Source organism: Lonchura striata, chromosome 20 (genome assembly GCF_050655825.1).
Source record: "Lonchura striata isolate lonStrDom1 chromosome 20, ASM5065582v1, whole genome shotgun sequence".
NCBI classification, from domain to species: Eukaryota; Metazoa; Chordata; class Aves; order Passeriformes; family Estrildidae; genus Lonchura; species Lonchura striata.
The window spans coordinates 8,327,633-8,345,338 of record NC_140722.1 but is presented as its reverse complement, the minus strand read 5'-3'; the positions used below and the strand labels follow the sequence as shown (position 1 = coordinate 8,345,338).

Here is a 17,706-nt window from a genome sequence, read left to right as displayed (position 1 = left end):
TCACGGCCCGCGGCTGGCCGCCGGGGCGGCGCGCCGCGGGGCATGCCGGGATGGCGGCGCCGCGCTCTGCCCGCCCGCCCGCCGCCATGGCGGGGCCGCCGCCGCTCCTCGTCCTGCTCCTGCTGCTCCCGGTGGCGCCGGCGGGAGGCGGCGCGGCACCCGCCTGGGACGAGGCCGGGTACCTGCTCTACTGTCCCTGCATGGGTGAGGCTCTCCCGGTGCGGGCTCCCTGTGCAACTCCCGGTTGCAGAGCCTGGTGCTGCAGACCCCGGTTCACCCCCCGGCGCGGACCGCGGTCCGTTCCGCTCTGCATCCCCCGGTCCGTTCCCCGCTGCATCCCCCGGTCCCTGCCCCGCCGCATCCCCCGGTCCGTTCCCCGCTGCATCCTCCGGTCCCTGCCCCGCTGCCTCTCCCGGTCCATTTCTCGCTGCATCCCCCGGTCCGTTCCCCGCTGCATCCTCCGGTCCCTGCCCCGCCGCATCCCCCGGTCCCTGCCCCGCCGCATCCTCCGGTCCCTGCCCCGCTGCATCCCCCGGTCCCTGCCCCGCTGCATCCCCCGGTCCATTTCTCGCTGCATCCCCCGGTCCGACCCCGCTGCATCCCCCGGTCCATTTCTCGCTGCATCCCCCGGTCCCTGCCCCGCTGCATCCCCCGGGCCATTTCTCGCTGCATCTCCCGGTCCGTTCCCCGGTCCGTGCCCGGCGCGGTCCCCGCCTGAGCCCCGTCTCTCGCAGGTCGCTTCGGTAACCAAGCCGAGCACTTTCTGGGAGCCCTGGCCTTCGCCCGCGCCCTCAACCGGACCCTGGCCGTGCCTCCCTGGATCGAGTACCGGCACCACCGCCCGCCCTACACCAACGTGAGCCCCCGGCGGGGCGGGAGGGCAGGGCGGGGAGCTCTCCGGGATGAGCAGGGGACCGCCGGCTCACGGGCTCTGTCCCCCACAGCTGCACGTCCCCTATTCGGAGCACTTCAGGCTGGAGCCGCTCCGGCGGTACCACCGCGTGGTGAGCCTGGAGCAGTTCATGGAGCAGCTGGCGCCCCGGCACTGGCCGCCCGGCAGGAGAGTCGCTTATTGCTTCGAGGCTGCAGCGCAGCGGAGCGCGGACAAAAGCACGTGTCCCATGAAGGTGAGCTCCTCCTCAGCCCCGCGGGCACGGCTTTGTTCCTAAGGCCCTGACTGACTCATTCCGGTCGCCATTGATTTGCAAATTTAGGAGTTACCCACCGCAAGTTGCTCTGTGTGGCATTGCTTTCACCGCAATGGCTTGAGGATCAGGGATACAGTCTGTGCAAGCACACTTTATCACTTCAGATTTAATTGAAACAGTAGCTTATCTCCTGTTCGCTGTTTTCCAGCTGGTGTTTAAGCAACCTCTCTTAACTACAAGTTTGGAAGCTTTAAGACAAACTTTGCAACCTTCTCAGTGAACTTACCTTAATGTATTTCGCTGTCTCCTTCCTGTGGAGCTGGTGTGTCAAACAGGCTATTCCAGCTGCTTCCATCCTGGAACAGGCCTCTGCTTTGCTCTTCAGGATCTTGCTACATCCATCTTTCAGGTTCTCTGTGTGCACTAAATGAACACTTATCTTTTCTTTGCAGGATGGAAATCCGTTTGGTCCCTTCTGGGACCAGTTCCAAGTGGATTTTGATAAGTCTGAGCTCTTCAAGGGCATTTCCTTCAGTCCTGCATACAAGGACCATTGGATCCAAAGGTAGCAAAAAGATGGAAAAGTGCTGGCAGGTCATTGTGGGCATTTAGAGTCATTCATGAAAGCAGCTGGGACTTTACATTTTGGGGGAGAGATTGAAGTGGTTAGTTAGTAATATTAATGCTTTTTCTATTAAATATTTGCTGAGCACTTCATGTGGGTATTATTTTAGGTATGAACTCTGTTTAGGCTGATTGACTTCTGAGCCAGGAATATTTAATTAATCAAGTATTTATTAAATATGTAATTAATCGTCAAAAGATAATTTGGTTCTCATTTGGGGGTTATGAACTGTATTTGGCTGCTTACCTTGTGTTTTCAGAACCATGAGTGACTTTAGTGGTTGTCAGTAAGTTTGGGTGACAGAATTGGTCTAATTTGAGCTGAAAATGTAACATGAAGAGCTTGGTAGCTCCTCACTGCATGTTTGAGATTCGTCTCTTATTGTCTGTCAGATAAAAAGTCTGAGGTAAAATACAGTCCCTGAGATTTCTTCAGTTCAGATGGAAAACCAGCTAAAATTATCTCAGTTTGGAGCAATAAATGCTGCATTTTTTGGGGTGTTCCTGGTTTCTACTCTACCATTCACAGCAGCCTTCATGCGGGTAGGTCACATTTCACACTGCTGGGGTTTGGTTTTCTGTAGGTTTCCAGCCTCTGAGCACCCCGTTCTCGCCTTACCTGGAGCTCCAGCCCAGTTTCCTGTCCTGGAGGAGCACCGGCCCCTGCAGAAGTACATGGAGTGGTCGGATGCAATGGTGAAGAAGGGAGAAGCCTACATCCAGTCCCTGCTGCTCCGGCCCTACGTGGGAATTCACCTGAGGATCGGCTCCGACTGGGTACGGCAGCGGCTGGGGGCTGGTGACAACGGGGTGTGGACAAAGCTGCTCCAAAAGGAGCCATGCTGGGAGAGCCACCTGATCCCTGCTGGCATCCAGGAGCTCCCTGTGTGTTAGCAGTGGCGCTGGGATTCTTTCAGACAGGCAGAGCTGGGGGGACCTGGTGGTGTTTTCTCATGTGAATGTGGTATGAAAAAATGTTCTGGTGAGGTGGGGGTCAGCCTCTCCTCCCAGGGACAGAACAAAGGGAAATGGCCTCAGGTTTCATCAGGGGAGGTTCAGGTTGAATATTAGGGAAAAATTCTTCACTGAAAGAGTGCTTGAGCACTGGCCCAGCCTGACCAGGGCTGTGGTGGAATTGCCATTCCTGGAAGTATCCAGAACACAAGTAGAGGTGGTGCTTTCTGATAAAGCTTAGTAGGCATGGGGTATCTGTTCAAAGTTTGGAGTTGATAATTTCAGAGGTCTTCAGCTTTGATGATTCTGTGATTTTCTTCTCCTCTTCCAATAGAAAAATGCCTGCAACATGTTAAAGGATGGGACAGCCGGGCCACACTTCATGGCCTCACCGCAGTGTGTGGGCTACGACCGCAGTGCTGCGGTGCCTCTCACCATGGACATGTGCCTGCCAGACCTCCGAGAGATCAAACGGGCTCTCAAGCTCTGGGTGGCAAAGATTGAAGCTAAATCTGTTTATATTGCTACTGATTCCGAGCCCTACACAACAGAAATACAGCAGTTTTTCCAGGAAAAGGTGAGTCTTCCAGAAACCTCTTCTGGCAGGAATGCTTGGATAAAAATCTTCCTTGGCTTCTGGCCCGAGGCTGTCATGGATAGCAGACCAGCAGTTGTGGAATAGGTTATTCACAGCCAAATATTGGCATCTCAAAGTGAATTTGGCTCATAGTAATAAAAATCATCCTGTAAAATTCTTTTGTTTCCCCAGGAGATTGAAGAGCATTGTCTGGCATGGTAGTAAATATTTCCATGAAAAGGGTTTAAATTAAATAAACCTAAGTGATTTTCAGAAATGCTCTGACATTGATCTAATCATAAATGAGTTATAGGGCAGAGAAAGACAAAACTCATTCTCTTTCTGTTGTATATTCAATTTCTAATATTATGCCAAGACATTGGATTGTGATAATAGCTGACTGGATTCATCTGCTCTCCTCGTTTCTCTGCAGCTCAAGGTTGTCAGCTTGCAGCCAGAAGTGCCTCAGGTTGATCTGTACATCCTTGGCCAGTCTGACCACTTCATTGGGAACTGTGTTTCTTCCTTCACTGCCTTTGTGAAAAGAGAACGTGACATCCATGGGAAACCCTCCTCGTTTTTTGGCATGGACCACCCACCGAGGCTGCGGGATGAGTTCTGACCAGAGGAGGAAGAGTCTCCGTGGTTCCAGGGCTCTGAGCTGGGTCTTTGGTGCTGCAGCATTCCCTGTGGGAGAGCTCCTGCCCTCCAATGCTCCTCACAGTCCCTTCCAGACTGCTCTGTCTGATCTCTCCCGTGTTTCCAATGTGAGCTCAGACAGAAATTTAAATCATGTAGTTTATAGGAAACTATAAACTATATATAGTTTTTTAAGATGTAGCTTTTATAGCTCTCCATTCTTCCTACTTGGGATTCACCAGCAATCATGATGGAGCAGCTGCTCAGATTTCCTCCTCTTTTCTTTCTCTGTTAATTCTAAATTCTCACCTGGAGATGTTTTGAAGCCTCGTGTCCAAAACTGGCCATAATTGGTTCTCTTTGACTGTAAAACTTCTGTCAGGCATATCAAGTTCCCTGCAAAGGGCATGCAAGGTAAAGCTCAGGACATGAAATCTCTGGGGTTTATCAAGGACCACAATTTTCTTACCAGACTTGTGTCACCACAGTGTCTCAGTGTCCCTTCTCCTGTCCAAAGAGATTCCATCCCCCATGCTGTGGGGCTCTGGATCTCTTTGGTGGTGCTGGGGGAGTGCACTGGGACATGGTGTGACATGGTAGCTGCCTGTTCAGCTCCTCTGCATCAGCCTGGGGCAGGGTGTGTGCAGGGACATGGGAGGAGATCTGTCACAGCCAGGCCAGAACTGGAGATTGAGGGCTTGTAGCTTTGTAGCTGTTTATGTCTGTGGGAAGAGAAACTTTGAGCCAAGGTTATTAAAATAGCTGTAGTGGGGTTGGGTATGTCATACCTGGGTCTATGGTATTGTTTTGTATTTGTACTTTATAAGATGGCCCTTCTGAGAGCATTATCCTTGTCTGGGGCAGTTCTCGGTGGAGGTAATTCTGGAAAATTATTCATTGATGGGGAAACAACAGCCCAAACCCCTGTGTTTGGCCTGGTGTAGTTTGATGCTGGTAACACTGATAATCCCAACATGGTGAGGCTCAACTTGACCAACTTTTGGTGCTTCTGTAATTTCATTTTCTGGTCCAAAGACTTGAGTACAGAATGGTTCAATTTTCAAAAATGCCACTTGGGTGAGCCTGTGGTACCAGAGCTACTGCCTCCAGTGTACTGGTGCAGCCCAGCCAAGGCTGTTATGAACATTTAACTTCAAATGTCTCTTTATGGTGGTCTTATGGTGGTCTTTTCCTCCTTGAAATGTTTCTGAGCTTTGAAGGAGTTTGAGGGCTCAGGGGAGAGAGCAAAATGAGAAGGTCCCCAGCTGTCAGGATGGCAAAAACTCATCTCTTGTTTCCTCAGGGCTGGCTTCAAAAATCATGGGATTTGGGGGAAAATTACCCATTTTAGGGTCTTTGGAAGCTGGGCTTTTGAAGATTGAATCTCCTTGTGTCATACAGTTTACTGATCTTGTGTGATGCCCTTGGGGCTGCCTTGCCTTGCTGTGGAGCAGGGGAAGCCTTTCTCCACACTGTTGGGAAGACAAATATTAAATCAAAATGTTGGGTTGGGTTTTTTTTTAAATAAGGTATTTTTTGTACTAATAAAAACTTGATTTTTTACTCACTCGTAGTGCACCAACATTTCTTCCTCCATTGCAGGAACCTCTCGTACCAGAGCTGCAGCCTGCACTGCACTGCTGCGGTCCAGCTCTGATTAAGGGGTTTTACCTCTGAAACGTCTTTTTTATGATGGTCTTTTTCCCCTTGGAAATACTCCCGAGCTTCGGAGGATTTTCAAACCCGCAGCCTGGGTGCGGCAGAGCGGCGGGCCCCACCTGGCTGGGGCAAAACCCGGCATTTTCGGGATTGGCGGCGCGCGGGATGCCCGCGGCGGGGCCCCTTTGTCCCGGGAGCGGCGGCGCGGGGCGGGCGCGCCGGTTGCCGGGGAAGCGCGTCACGGGCGGGCGGAGCGGCCGCGCCGCTTCCGGGGCCGCGGCAGGAGCGGCCGGGCGGCTCCATGGTGACGGCGCAGGTGAGTCCGGCCCGGCCCCGCACCGCGCCCCGGGCTGGCACCCCGCGGGCCGCCGGCAGCCCGCTGCCCCCGGTGCCCCCGGTACCGGCCGCGGGCACGGCCCGGACCGCGCTGCGGCGGCAGGACCCGCCCGCGGCCGCGCTGCGGGGGCGATGCCGCGGGCGGGCGGCCCCGTTCCGGTGGCTGTCCGCCGCTCCCGGTGCTTCTCCCCCGCGGTCCTGCCCCCTCCCCACCGGCGCTGCTGTCCCCGGGCTCCGCTCCCTGCAGCGCCCGGTGTGGGTGATGCTCGCTCGGGTGAATCCGCGGACGAGCCCGCGGTCCCGGCTCCCCGGGGGAGGGAGCAGCCCTGGGGTGCCGTGCTGGGGTGACAGCGGTGACCAGAGGTGACCCCGAGTGAAATCAGGGCTCGCGGGTGGCACCGCCGGCCCGGCTCCAGCGGCAGCACCGGGATGCCCTGCCCGGCCTGCGGAGCGTTTGGCAGGGAGGAAAAGAGCAGCACGGAGGGTGGTTTGGCTCGGGACGGAGGGAAGGACATCATTCAACCGTGACATTATGAAACCACAAATATTTGAAAGATTTGAATGGCGAGAAGCAATGGAATGTTTTCAGTGGTACCTCGGGATGTGCAGAGATGCAAGGAAAGGGTTTGGGCAGTTCCAAGAAAATCTTTCAGAGATATTTAAGGCAGGAAGCAGAGCAGCTTCGGGATGTCACCTGTCAGGGCAGGTGGCTGGGTGAGCACAGTGCCTGGGGTACAGCTGTCCAAGACAGCACCTCCCAGTCCTGGAAGTTTTTGAGGAAAAGTGGTTGCCCCAGCTTGTATTCAGGTTGTGGCATTGCTCATTTTTTCAGGCATAACCTTTGTGTCGACTGAAATAAATAAAAATGCTTCAATTTCTGCCCGTCCTCCCCTCTTGGTCATCAGGGGCACATTTGCAAGTGCATCCATCTCAGCCTTGACCTTGACCTTGACTTGCAGAGACCTGGTGCAGATCACTTTAGGCTGAACTAATTTAATGAAAAAAATTCCCAGTTTTGATGGGGAAGAATGGGTGGCACAGCAGCATTCCCAGCTTTCTTGCCATTCATGTCCAGCCACTCTGGCAGTTCAAACATTGCCCAGGAGTTTCTGGGGAATACAAACACTGCCAACTAATTGGTTTTATTTTCCAGTTACACACTTGGATAAATCTGAGAAGAACCATAATTTGTTATGCTTCCAGTAAACTTCACTGCAGTAGCTAAAATAATTGGAGATGATTCAGGATGGGTTGTTATGAAAATAACCCACATCAGGGGTAAAATCAGTTGGTTGTGACTATAAAAAGAGGCTTGCAAGTGAAGTGGGGAAAGGTGTCAAAAGCTGATGGTGAGGAGGTACACCCAGAGGAGCAGCAAATGTGCAACATAATTTCCGTTCAAGTAATTTTGAACAGAAATAATTACCTCTGGCAAGACTGACTTAACTCTGATCATTTAATATTTGTCATAGTTGCTTACAAAAGCGGCACTTCTCACCAGAATAGTATTTTAGATATTCAATATATAAAACAAATCCTTGTCAGAACTTGTGCCTAATTCGAGTATTTGCCAGTGTGAACATGCAGATACGTGACACGGTGGCTGTCATGTGACCGTGTCAGAAAATTGTCTCTTGTGAACTTGAATTACTGGAATGTCTCTCAGAGCTGTGGAAGGGGAAGCGTGTGTTAATGTACACAACTCCTCAGGATGAACAGAGGGACAGTTGTTCTTTGTGATTCTGCCAAGATTTGTCCTCGTTTCACTTATTCTTTCTGTGTTTGTGCTCCAGAATTCGTGTTTGCTGTGGGTCAGACAGGAAGGTCACCTTTATCTGGAGCTGTCAATTAGGAGGGGAATGGTTTTGTTCAGTAGCTACCCAAAATTCCTGTAACAGTTTGAACTCACTGTACAGGGTGTGGAGGGAATTCTGAATGAGTGTCCAGTGTCCAGAGAAGCAATCCCCCCACAGACCCAAGGAAATTCCCAAGGCCATTTTGAGGTTTCTGTACAATTCTTAACCATGTTTATCTGTTACCTCTCTTTTACTTTTTGCCAGTCTGACTGTATATTGAGCTGGAATTGTGCTTCCTTTTCCATCCAATAGCTCTAGCCCTGCAGTTCTCTGCCACCTTGTTGGAGAAGCTCTCCTGAGACATGCAATTACCAAGTGAAAAACAATTAGAGAAAAATTCCTGTTTCCTGCTGATCCAGCTGGGAAGGGAACAGTGAACACATTCCAAGGAGGCCACACCTGAACCTGTGCCAGCACTGCCTGGGCTTCCCTGTGTGTATTAGTTTTACACTTAGTTCTAGTTGGCAGAGGGACCTCAGGGCTCTTCTTGGAAGACATTTTGGAAATAAAAAGGGTTCATAGAAATTGCATGGCATTCCAAGTTGTGCCATTGAGATCTGCCGTGTGAAGCTTTAGCAGACTGTTTCAGCAGTTTAGGAACACAGGCTTTTTGCTCCATTTTCAATGGCAGCTCATCTTGCTGATTGACTGGAGGATGCAGCAGTGTGTCCTCCCTCTCTACCCAGAGTCATGAACGAGCTGGATCTGTGATCTGGGTTTATGCAACATGAATTTAGGTTGATGGTGAGTCTTGTAAACCTGATGCAGCTGGAACACCAGAGCAGGAGTGATGTCAGTAGGTCAGCCTAGCTGAGCAGGGCTGGCTTTTTTGGGGAATCCTGATAGAAGTATATTGCCAGAAGAAAGGATAATAGCAGACTTGTGCTCCAGAGAGAGCAAGATTGTATAGATTTTCAGAATGGGAGACTTAAAACAAAAGGCCGGACTGCAAAGAAAATTATTGGCAAAGTACTTCTCATAAATAGTTTTTAAAGGTTTATTGGTATTTTTAAGGGTCAAGAAAAGGATCTTTACCAGCTGTAACGGTGTGATCTGATTCGTTTTTGCAGCAGAGCTTGTAAAAATGATACCATTTGATGCACAGCCTTTGGTAAAATAATTCAGTCGCAGTACAGGCCTTTACAGGGTTTTCATGTTGTACATTATTCTAGTACTTCAAAATCCCTTGAAACTTAATGAACACAAAATGCTGCTCAAATTGATGAGGTGATTCTTTGGCTTTGTGAAAAGCTGTCCCCTGCAGAAAACTGCCTTCAGACATCCTTGCTTTGTTTTTGTTTCAGCTTTGTAGCACGGGATCATCCATCAAGGGGATCACAGCAGCCACAGCCCCGCCGTCATGTCCAAGTCCAAGAGCTCCGAGTCCGTGCGGGTGGTCGTGCGCTGCCGGCCCATGAACAGCAAAGAGCAAACTGCTTCCTATGAAAAAGTTGTCAATGTGGATGTCAAGTTAGGGCAGGTCTCAGTGAAGAATCCACGGGGATCATCTCATGAACTGCCTAAAACGTTCACCTTTGATGCTGTGTATGACTGGAATTCCAAACAGGTCGAACTCTACGATGAGACCTTCAGACCTCTCGTGGACTCTGTTCTGCAAGGGTTTAATGGGACAATCTTTGCCTATGGGCAGACTGGGACAGGGAAAACATATACGATGGAAGGGGTACGTGGTGATCCCGAAAAAAGAGGGGTCATCCCCAATTCATTCGACCACATCTTCACCCATATCTCTAGATCTCAAAATCAGCAATACTTAGTTAGAGCGTCTTATTTGGAAATATACCAAGAAGAAATCAGAGACTTGTTATCAAAGGATCAGTCCAAGCGGCTGGAGTTGAAGGAGAGACCAGACACAGGGGTTTTTGTTAAGGATTTGACCACCATTGTTACGAAAAGTGTCAAAGAGATAGAGCACATCATGAATTTGGGAAACCAGAACCGCTCCGTTGGTGCCACCAACATGAACGAGCACAGCTCTCGATCTCACGCCATTTTCCAGATCACTATCGAGTGCAGTGAGTTGGGACTGGATGGAGAGAACCACATCCGTGTTGGGAAGCTCAACCTGGTCGACCTGGCAGGCAGCGAGCGGCAAGCAAAGACTGGAGCACAGGGGGAAAGGCTGAAGGAAGCCACAAAAATCAATCTGTCCCTCTCAGCTTTGGGCAATGTTATCTCTGCCCTGGTTGATGGCAAAAGCACACACATACCCTACCGGGACTCCAAGCTGACCAGGCTACTTCAGGACTCCTTAGGTGGCAATGCCAAAACTGTGATGGTGGCCAATATAGGCCCTGCCTCTTACAATGTAGAGGAGACCCTGACCACACTGAGATATGCCAACCGTGCCAAAAACATCAAGAACAAGCCACAAGTGAATGAGGATCCTAAGGAGGCTCTGCTGCGGGAATTCCAAGAAGAAATTGCTCGACTCAAGGCACAGCTGGAAAAACGGTCTATTGGCAAAAGAAAGAGGAGGGAAAGGAGGAGGGAGGGTGGGGAAGAGGAGGAGGATACTGAAGAGGGTGAGGATGAAGGAGATGACAAAGATGACTATTGGAGGGAGCAACAAGAAAAGCTGGAGATTGAGAAGAAAGCTATAGTCGAGGATCACAGCTTGGTAGCAGAAGAAAAGATGAGGCTGCTGAAAGAGAAGGAGAAGAAAATGGAGGACCTGAAGCGAGAGAAAGAAGCAACAGAGATGCTGAGTGCTAAAATCAAGGTAGAATTCTTCCTCGTCATACCCTTTGAAAGCAATTTCCTTAGGCTGTGGGGAAAATAAAGGGTTTCCCAATTTGGAAAGGTATTTCATAGAAAGTTTCCAGGATAGTGATTTGTGTTTAGGTTGGAAGATTTTGAAATAAACCTTTTCTAGCCAGAAGTTGAAATTTCCACCATTAATCACATATTTCAATATTCATGAGTTGTTTCATTGTTCTTATGTGCTGATCTTAAGCAATTGGCACTGTAAAAGACAACACATCTTTTCACAAGCTGTGGAACTAAAAATGTTTCCTTCTGTCACAGATCATTAACAAGTTATTTACAGGGGAGCACACATTTTGGTTCTCCTGCTTTGCCACACATTGCACTGGCGCGTTATTCTAAACAAGTAACTGTTGCATTAATTCCACAGTTTTATAGGAGTTTTAAGAAAAAGTGATTCATGTAGCAGCTGCCTTGAAAGAGAAGGTTAAATAAGGGAGCTACCCTGAAGACGTTGTATCCATAGGAGAGAAAGTTACCCTCTGAGTAGTTACTGAGACAAACTTCTGACCCTGGTTTTTCTTTTCAGACAATGGAAAGCAAGCTACTGGTGGGAGGGAAAAATATTGTGGATCACACAAATGAACAGCAGAAAATCCTGGAACAGAAACGACAGGAAATTGCAGAACAGGTACAAGGGAGGATATTTGTTACTTTATATAAAAAGCCTTGCTTCTGAACTTCTGTAAAACATTGTGTCAGGGAAATTACCAGAAAGTTTTCCCAGGGTAACCCAAAAATTGGTTTAATGGCAATCACTTATTGAAAAGAAGGGTGAAGGGCTTGTGTCATATTTGTCATTATTTGAAATATGTAAAGAAGGTTTTTAAAAGTTTTCTTGCAGTTCTTCATGGTAAAGATTTACCTTCTATCTTGATTGGAGCTCTTTGTAAGTGAAGAAATGTTCGTCAGACCTCTAAGAGTACCAGTTCAGCCTTTAGCTCAAGGGAGGGGTCTTTATTCTGTACTAAAAGTTTATTTTTTGTTATGATGATTCTTAAATATAATAACCAGTACAAACTGATAAAAAGGAAAGAAAAAAAATTCTAAAAATTACATTTTATTCCTTTAGTTGAAGCTTGAGCCTTGTTCACACTACCTGATTTTAATAGCAAAATAAGGACAAATAAGATGTCTCTGGTGTTTCTATGGCAAGAGATATGAAGAACTGGAAGGAAATCCATCCTGAGCATTGGTTTCACGTGTGTCAGCTGGAGTTGACAAGGTAATTGAGGTCTTTAATGCCATATTTTCACATTCTTCAGAAACGTCGGGAGCGAGAAATCCAGCAACAGATGGAAAGTCAGGATGAGGAAACACTAGAACTGAAGGAGACCTACAGTTCTCTTCAGCAAGAGGTGGACATAAAGACCAAAAAACTCAAAAAGGTAAATAGAAAATTATTCCCTGTCTACCAGGCTGGGAATAAAATCAGCCTGTGTGTGAAAGCGAGAGGAGCTTTGGCAAGTGATGGATTTTGGCTCTTGTTGTGTGTTCCAGTTATTTTCCAAGCTGCAAGCTGTGAAGGCAGAGATCCATGATCTCCAAGAAGAGCACATCAAGGGGCGCCAGGAAATGGAGCAGACCCAGAATGAACTCACCAGGGAACTAAAGCTAAAGTAAGCCCCATCACTTAAGTAAAGTAAGCTATTAACTGTAACAGAGAGGGTTTCTCAGGGCAGGAGTGGAGGGACTGCCTTGCACATACTTGTGGAATTAGAATTAACCATGAGAAAACAAAACCATTCCTCCTTTTCCAGGGTTGTATTACATCAGTGGGAGAGGAGCAGTGAGGAAAGTCATTGCTAATTCTGTTTCTTGTATATTTCTCATTTTTGTTGCATGTAGGCACCTGATTATTGAAAACTTTATTCCCTTGGAAGAAAAGAATAAGATCATGAACAGATCATTCCTTGATGAAGAGGAAGACAACTGGAAACTACATCCCATAACTCGTCTGGAGTGAGTGTACTTCTGCTCTTGGGGTGGAATTACAGGTCACAGGAAACCCTCTAGCTGTCAAGAACAAAAGAGGGATTGAACTGGCCATTTAAACTGACCCTCTAGAGTTCACAGCTTCTTGATGTGTAATAAAATAAAACAAATCAATTTATTCCTCTTAATAGGTGCTATAAAATACGAATGTACAGTTAGAAGAATTCTTAAGAGATTATGATTTTTCTAATAGACAAACCCAATAATTATATGTAAAATATATATAATAGTGCATTCACCCTTAAAATAGCAGTGCATTCCTATCATACTTCTTTCCTGCTCCTATAAACGCAGCCTGTGTGGTTTCTGCTGCGTTGAAACAGATTTCTGCATGGAATTTGCAGATGTTGTAGCTCATAAACTCCAAGAGGAGCCTTTGGTTTTAGGGTATAACAGCCTGAGTCTGTTTTTCTCTAGTAACCAGCAGATGATGAAAAGACCAGTATCTGCTGTGGGGTACAAAAGGCCCCTGAGCCAGCACGCCAGGACGTCCATGATGAATCACACAGCAGCTCGGTACAGGGTAAGCCCAGATGTGGTTGAACCTTTGCTTCTTCACCCTGTGATCAGGGGAATGTGAATTCCAGAGGGGATTGTGTGTTCTTCTTTGACATGTAAATTTGTAGTGTCCTGCATACATTTATAAAGTACTTCAGATTAAGTTTCTGGAGGGCAAAGTAACAGTTTGTGTGAAAATATGGAGACTTTGATACTGCTTTTCCTGTCTCAGGCAGAGAACATCGTGTTACTGGAAATGGACGTGCCCAGCCGGACAACGAGGAACTATGAAGGTCCAGCTATTGCTCCCAAGGTTCAGGCAGCTCTGGAAGCAGCTCTGCAGGACGAAGATGAGATCCAAGTGGATGCCTCAACCTTTGAGAGCTCTTCAAATAAAAAATCAAAAACCAGGTGAGTTGGACTTTCCCTGAGCAGACTGGCCCACAGGAGAGGTGCAAGTACAGTTGGCTATTGGTCAGCACTTCTCATCAGTGAAGTAAAGCTGAGCTTCATGGTAAAGCAGACAGAAAAAGGAACATAGAATCATTAAGGTTGGAAAAGACCTTTAAGATTTTAGTCCAACCTCCAACTGAATCCGACCATGCTACTAAACCTTATCTTGACGTGCTACTTCTACTCATTTTTTGAACACTGCAGGGGATGGAGATTCCACCCCTTCCTTGAGCAGCCTATGCCAGGGCTCAACCACTCTTGCAGTGAAGAAATTTTTCCTAATATCCAGCCTCAACCTCCCCTTGTAGAACTTGAGGCTGTTTAACCTTGGCCTGTCACTAGCTGCTTGGAAGAAGAGGCCAGCCCCTATCTCACCACAACCTTCTTTCAGGGTGTAGGACAGGACAGAAGAAAAAGCTGAAACTGTTTATTAGAGAATAACTCCAGTTAAAAAAAATCAGCTTTTTGCAGATTAATTTTGGAAAGTAACAGGTGACATTGTTAGAGCTTCTCTTGTTTATATATTAATTTTTCCTTCTTCAGACCGAAAACTGGAAGGAAATCAGTGGGATCCGCATCAGGATCAGGCACTCCCACTTCTCAGCTCTACCCACAGTCACGAGGGCTGGTTCCAAAATAAAATCAGCAATGGCTCTCCAGGGAGGGAACAGCCTTTACCTTCTGGGAGCAGAGACAAGGACAAACCTGCAGAGAGAGCTCCTGGCCAGCCTCCAGCCCCTTTCCCTGGAGATGGCCTTGTTGCTGTTTAACTGACTCAGGCCGGTCCAGGGGCACTGAGCCATGGGAAGATCCGTGCTTGCAATTCAGCATTTGGCCTCTGTGGGAAATGGATTTTAGTTAGGAAATCAAAAATGCATGAGGTATGTTACAGTGTGTTAGGAGCAGTGGGAAGCATGGGGAATCACCTCACAGCGTCACCGTCCTCCTCCTGCACCAGCCCTTCTGCTGCACAGCACGTTTTGCCTGTTGGGCACTAAGAAGACAGAGTTGAAAGTCACCTCCACAGAACCACCACTCTGCAGCTCCACAGTGAGAACCAAAAGAGGCTGAAAAGCAGAGGATCTGTTCAAACTCGACAAGGTGCATGGTTCTTCCTCTTCCTGCTGGAGAAACTGGCATCACCACGTGGGGTTCAGGCATTGGTCTGAACAGGATGGCAGTGGCCAGCGGGTCCTCACCACCACACAGCTGTGCCTCCCCAAGGGCTGTAGGACAGAAAAGGGTCTCAAAACTATGTGGTCTCTAGAAAGGAAGCAGTAGAATCTGAAGTCCTTTCTTTGTTTACAGGCATAAGTGAGAGCTCCTCTAAGCTGACCTACAGACCTCCCCTCTACCAACAGGAACCACCTTGTCAAGGAATACCTCTGCATGCCAGTGTTGGCTCCACAGCTTTCCTCCTCTCTCTTGCCTCCATCTTTACCCCTGGCATTTAAAACCAGTGTCCATATGACATCTTTAATGGCATTTGGCCATTTTTCTCATGCCTCCCACTGTCGATGGAAAACGTAGCATTGGCTCAGAGCTCTCCTTGCCAGGCTCAGACTCTCAGCTGGGCAGAGCACTGGAACTTGGAGCTGCCTTTGAGTGCACTCCTGGGAATTTGGTCCCTTCCCTTGGTGTCTAAGGAGGTTTAGCATTCAGTGCCTCTTGTGCCTCATCTGTTTCATGTTAAGCAGCTTTCTCTCTGCACCTCCCAGCCCACTCAGAGCCTGCTGGGAGTGAACCTGACCTAACCGAGGCTGGTGATGGAAGCTGGTGTTAATTCCAGGGGTTTTACTTTGAAAACAAGGGAGGGAGAACTCCTGCTTTCAACAGTCTCATTGCAAAGCTGCCCTATGACTAAAGCAGGCTCGTGTAGCAGGGCAGAGGGAGGTGGAACTCCACGCTAAGGACAGAGTAAGGTGTCCCAGTCTAGTGTCCCACAGCTCATCCGTAAGTTTTAGTTCACTGTATATTGAGACTTGGGATGTTACTTTTTCTGGTTGCTCTTGGCTGTCATCCTGTGAACATTTTTACCTGTTTTCCCTCACCGAGGACTCCCTCCAGACTGGCATGTGTGAGTGTGTGAGGACTTGCCTGGTTGTAGACATGCTCTGATGTGTGGATTCTGCCTTGTGCTCGTTAAGTGTCCACGGAGTGACTTCACCCAGGCTGGAGAGCTCCTTTCTACTGACCCCCTGAGCAGGAGGAACTGAGTGCTCAGCACAGCTCACCTGTGCATCCTGCAGGCACGGTGCCCAGGTGAGCCAGGTGGGCCCCTTAAACACCAACTTGGCTGCTGCATTCCACGGACTGCTTTCCTGGGCCACAAGGTTAAAGTATGTATACACATATATGCACACATACATATATATAATAGTTTTGGTGGAGGAAGGAGGGATTTACTTATAACTGAGAGAGCAGGCACATGACCAATTTCTTTCAACCTGAACGTGGAAACCCAGCATAATCTTTGTTTTCACAAAGCACTGTTTATATCCAGAGAGCCTTTTAACTGGCTTTTGTTGCATAGTATAACATCACCTTCTCTTCCCTCTCTTCCTTCTTTCTCTCCAGCACATAATCTTCTGTACTAGGATATTTTAAAAGATGATTGTATGGTTTAAGTGCTCAGAGAATTGAAATTAAATGGGGGAGGAGCTTTAAAACCCTGAGACAGCAGCACAATATATAACCACGTGTTTGTACATATCTATGTACACATGTTTTATGTGAATAATGCATACACAGACACATCTGTGTCCGCACATGTGCACACTTTTCCTCAGTTGCTACTATTCCACAGGGAATTCTATTCTATATTAAACTCATATGCTGGAAACTGCCTTTGTGGCAGGGCTGGTACCATGGAGCTCTGCAGTGCAAACCTGTTTTCATGTTGATGAGCCAGCGTCAGAAAGGCTCTTCTTTTAACTCTGTAGAAATTCATTAGCAAGGTAAAAGAAACTCAGTAGAGTGGAAAAGAATAAATCTGCATATTTAGTCATTGTATGTAGATTGGGGCTTCGGTGGAGATTTGGTCAATGTATTCATGGGCAATCTCGGCCTGTTACAGAAGCCTTTGGATTCTCATTCCAAAGGACTTAACCCTCACCAGATGCTCAGTGGCACTGATATTAAGATACATTGTCTTAAGCTGTACAAAACATACTGAGCTCTGGGTTGAAGCTTTTAAAAAACATTCCTGCTGAGTTTGCCCTTCTTTGGTGTTATCTGAACCATCTGGGCTTCCTGCTGGTTAACCAAAGGCAGGAAATCCAGCTGGACTCCTGGAAGAGGCCCTGGGACAGCCTTGCACCATCACCTTTTCTTCATAGGAATGTTTAACATTCAACATAATTGTCTTTGCTCTGATCTGTATAATGGAATCTTTTTTTTTAAAAAGTGGCATTGCAGCAGGAGTCAGCCGTGGGAGCAAGCGCCACCAGGCACTGAAGCATAGGAATTAAAGCACTTTCTTAAATCCTTAACTTAGGTCTAGAGCCTTTTTAAAAACATTTGCATGCTGCTTGAATCTTCTAAAACATACCTCTGCCAGAGCACCTGGGGCTGCGCCGGTGCCTTATACAGATCAGAGCAGGCAGTGTTCAGTCAGTTTGAGGTGTGTGAGTCTGGCCTCGCTCAACACGCAGCACTGGAGTTTCAGTGAAACACCTGTGTACCTGGACCTGTCCTCTCTCCTGTCTGTGCTGGGCAACGGGCACCAGTCTTTAAACGGTTCAGTGGAATTCTTGGGGGTCTGTTCCTGCTGTGTTCAAACACAGAGTGGAAAAGAGAACCTGCAAAAGCCATAATTAGTTACAGAGACGGAACTGAAATGAGAACGCTGGTGCTGCCTGCTGCACTGTGCAGTGGAGGGTTGACTTGCTGGGATCCAGGTGCTTACTGCCTTCTCCAGACTTTTGAAGAGGTGACCCAGGATCCTTCTATGGGCACAGCTGTCGGTGACAACTCTCAGCTCCTTGGAGATACGCCCACCTCCGCCTTCTCTTAGGTTATCTGTAGAAAAATAATCTGTCCATAGTTCTGTCCATAGTTTTACAGCTTATATTTATTTGTATCATCTCTTTTGTCTAGGAATGTAAAATGATCCTAAAATACAATGTGTAATAAAGTCAATAAGATTTATTGCATCTATCAAAACATGTGTTTTTCATTG

The 17,706-nt window shown here is 47.9% G+C and overlaps 2 protein-coding genes across 3 annotated transcripts; both read left to right on the top strand.

The window, feature by feature from the left end:
* Window positions 1–42: 42 nt before the first annotated feature.
* Window positions 43–5,509, top strand: POFUT1 (protein O-fucosyltransferase 1). The gene is made up of 7 exons (XM_021527439.4): window positions 43–204; window positions 735–856; window positions 945–1,127; window positions 1,601–1,713; window positions 2,357–2,549; window positions 3,061–3,303; window positions 3,737–5,509. The coding sequence occupies exons 1-7, from the start codon at window positions 51–53 to the stop codon at window positions 3,923–3,925; spliced, it is 1,197 nt and encodes a 398-aa protein (XP_021383114.3). The 5' UTR covers window positions 43–50; the 3' UTR covers window positions 3,926–5,509.
* A 311-nt stretch (window positions 5,510–5,820) lies between these two features.
* KIF3B (kinesin family member 3B) lies at window positions 5,821–17,690 on the top strand. 2 transcript variants are annotated; one of them, XM_021527386.3, is made up of 9 exons: window positions 5,821–5,917; window positions 9,098–10,536; window positions 11,110–11,211; window positions 11,846–11,968; window positions 12,081–12,199; window positions 12,429–12,542; window positions 12,993–13,098; window positions 13,306–13,484; window positions 14,070–17,690. In XM_021527386.3, exons 2-9 carry the CDS (start codon window positions 9,154–9,156, stop codon window positions 14,164–14,166), a joined length of 2,223 nt encoding a protein of 740 aa, XP_021383061.2. In that variant the 5' UTR covers window positions 5,821–5,917; window positions 9,098–9,153; the 3' UTR covers window positions 14,167–17,690. The 2 variants fall into 2 exon arrangements, with proteins under 2 accessions (XP_021383061.2, XP_085414272.1); XM_085558146.1 differs by lacking the exon at window positions 5,821–5,917 and adding an exon at window positions 8,086–8,225.
* Window positions 17,691–17,706: the final 16 nt, after the last annotated feature.

Excerpts from the sequence above, each read along its gene's own strand:
- POFUT1 (XM_021527439.4), top strand. The coding sequence starts at position 51 with ATGGCGGCGCCGCGCTCTGCCCGCCCGCCCGCCGCCATGGCGGGGCCG. Across the intron at positions 2,550-3,060 it reads TGAGGATCGGCTCCGACTGG|AAAAATGCCTGCAACATGTT; the intron begins GTACGGCAGCGG and ends CTCTTCCAATAG. Across the intron at positions 3,304-3,736 it reads AGCAGTTTTTCCAGGAAAAG|CTCAAGGTTGTCAGCTTGCA; the intron begins GTGAGTCTTCCA and ends GTTTCTCTGCAG.
- KIF3B (XM_021527386.3), top strand. The coding sequence starts at position 9,154 with ATGTCCAAGTCCAAGAGCTCCGAGTCCGTGCGGGTGGTCGTGCGCTGC. Across the intron at positions 10,537-11,109 it reads TGCTGAGTGCTAAAATCAAG|ACAATGGAAAGCAAGCTACT; the intron begins GTAGAATTCTTC and ends TTTTCTTTTCAG. Across the intron at positions 11,212-11,845 it reads GACAGGAAATTGCAGAACAG|AAACGTCGGGAGCGAGAAAT; the intron begins GTACAAGGGAGG and ends CACATTCTTCAG.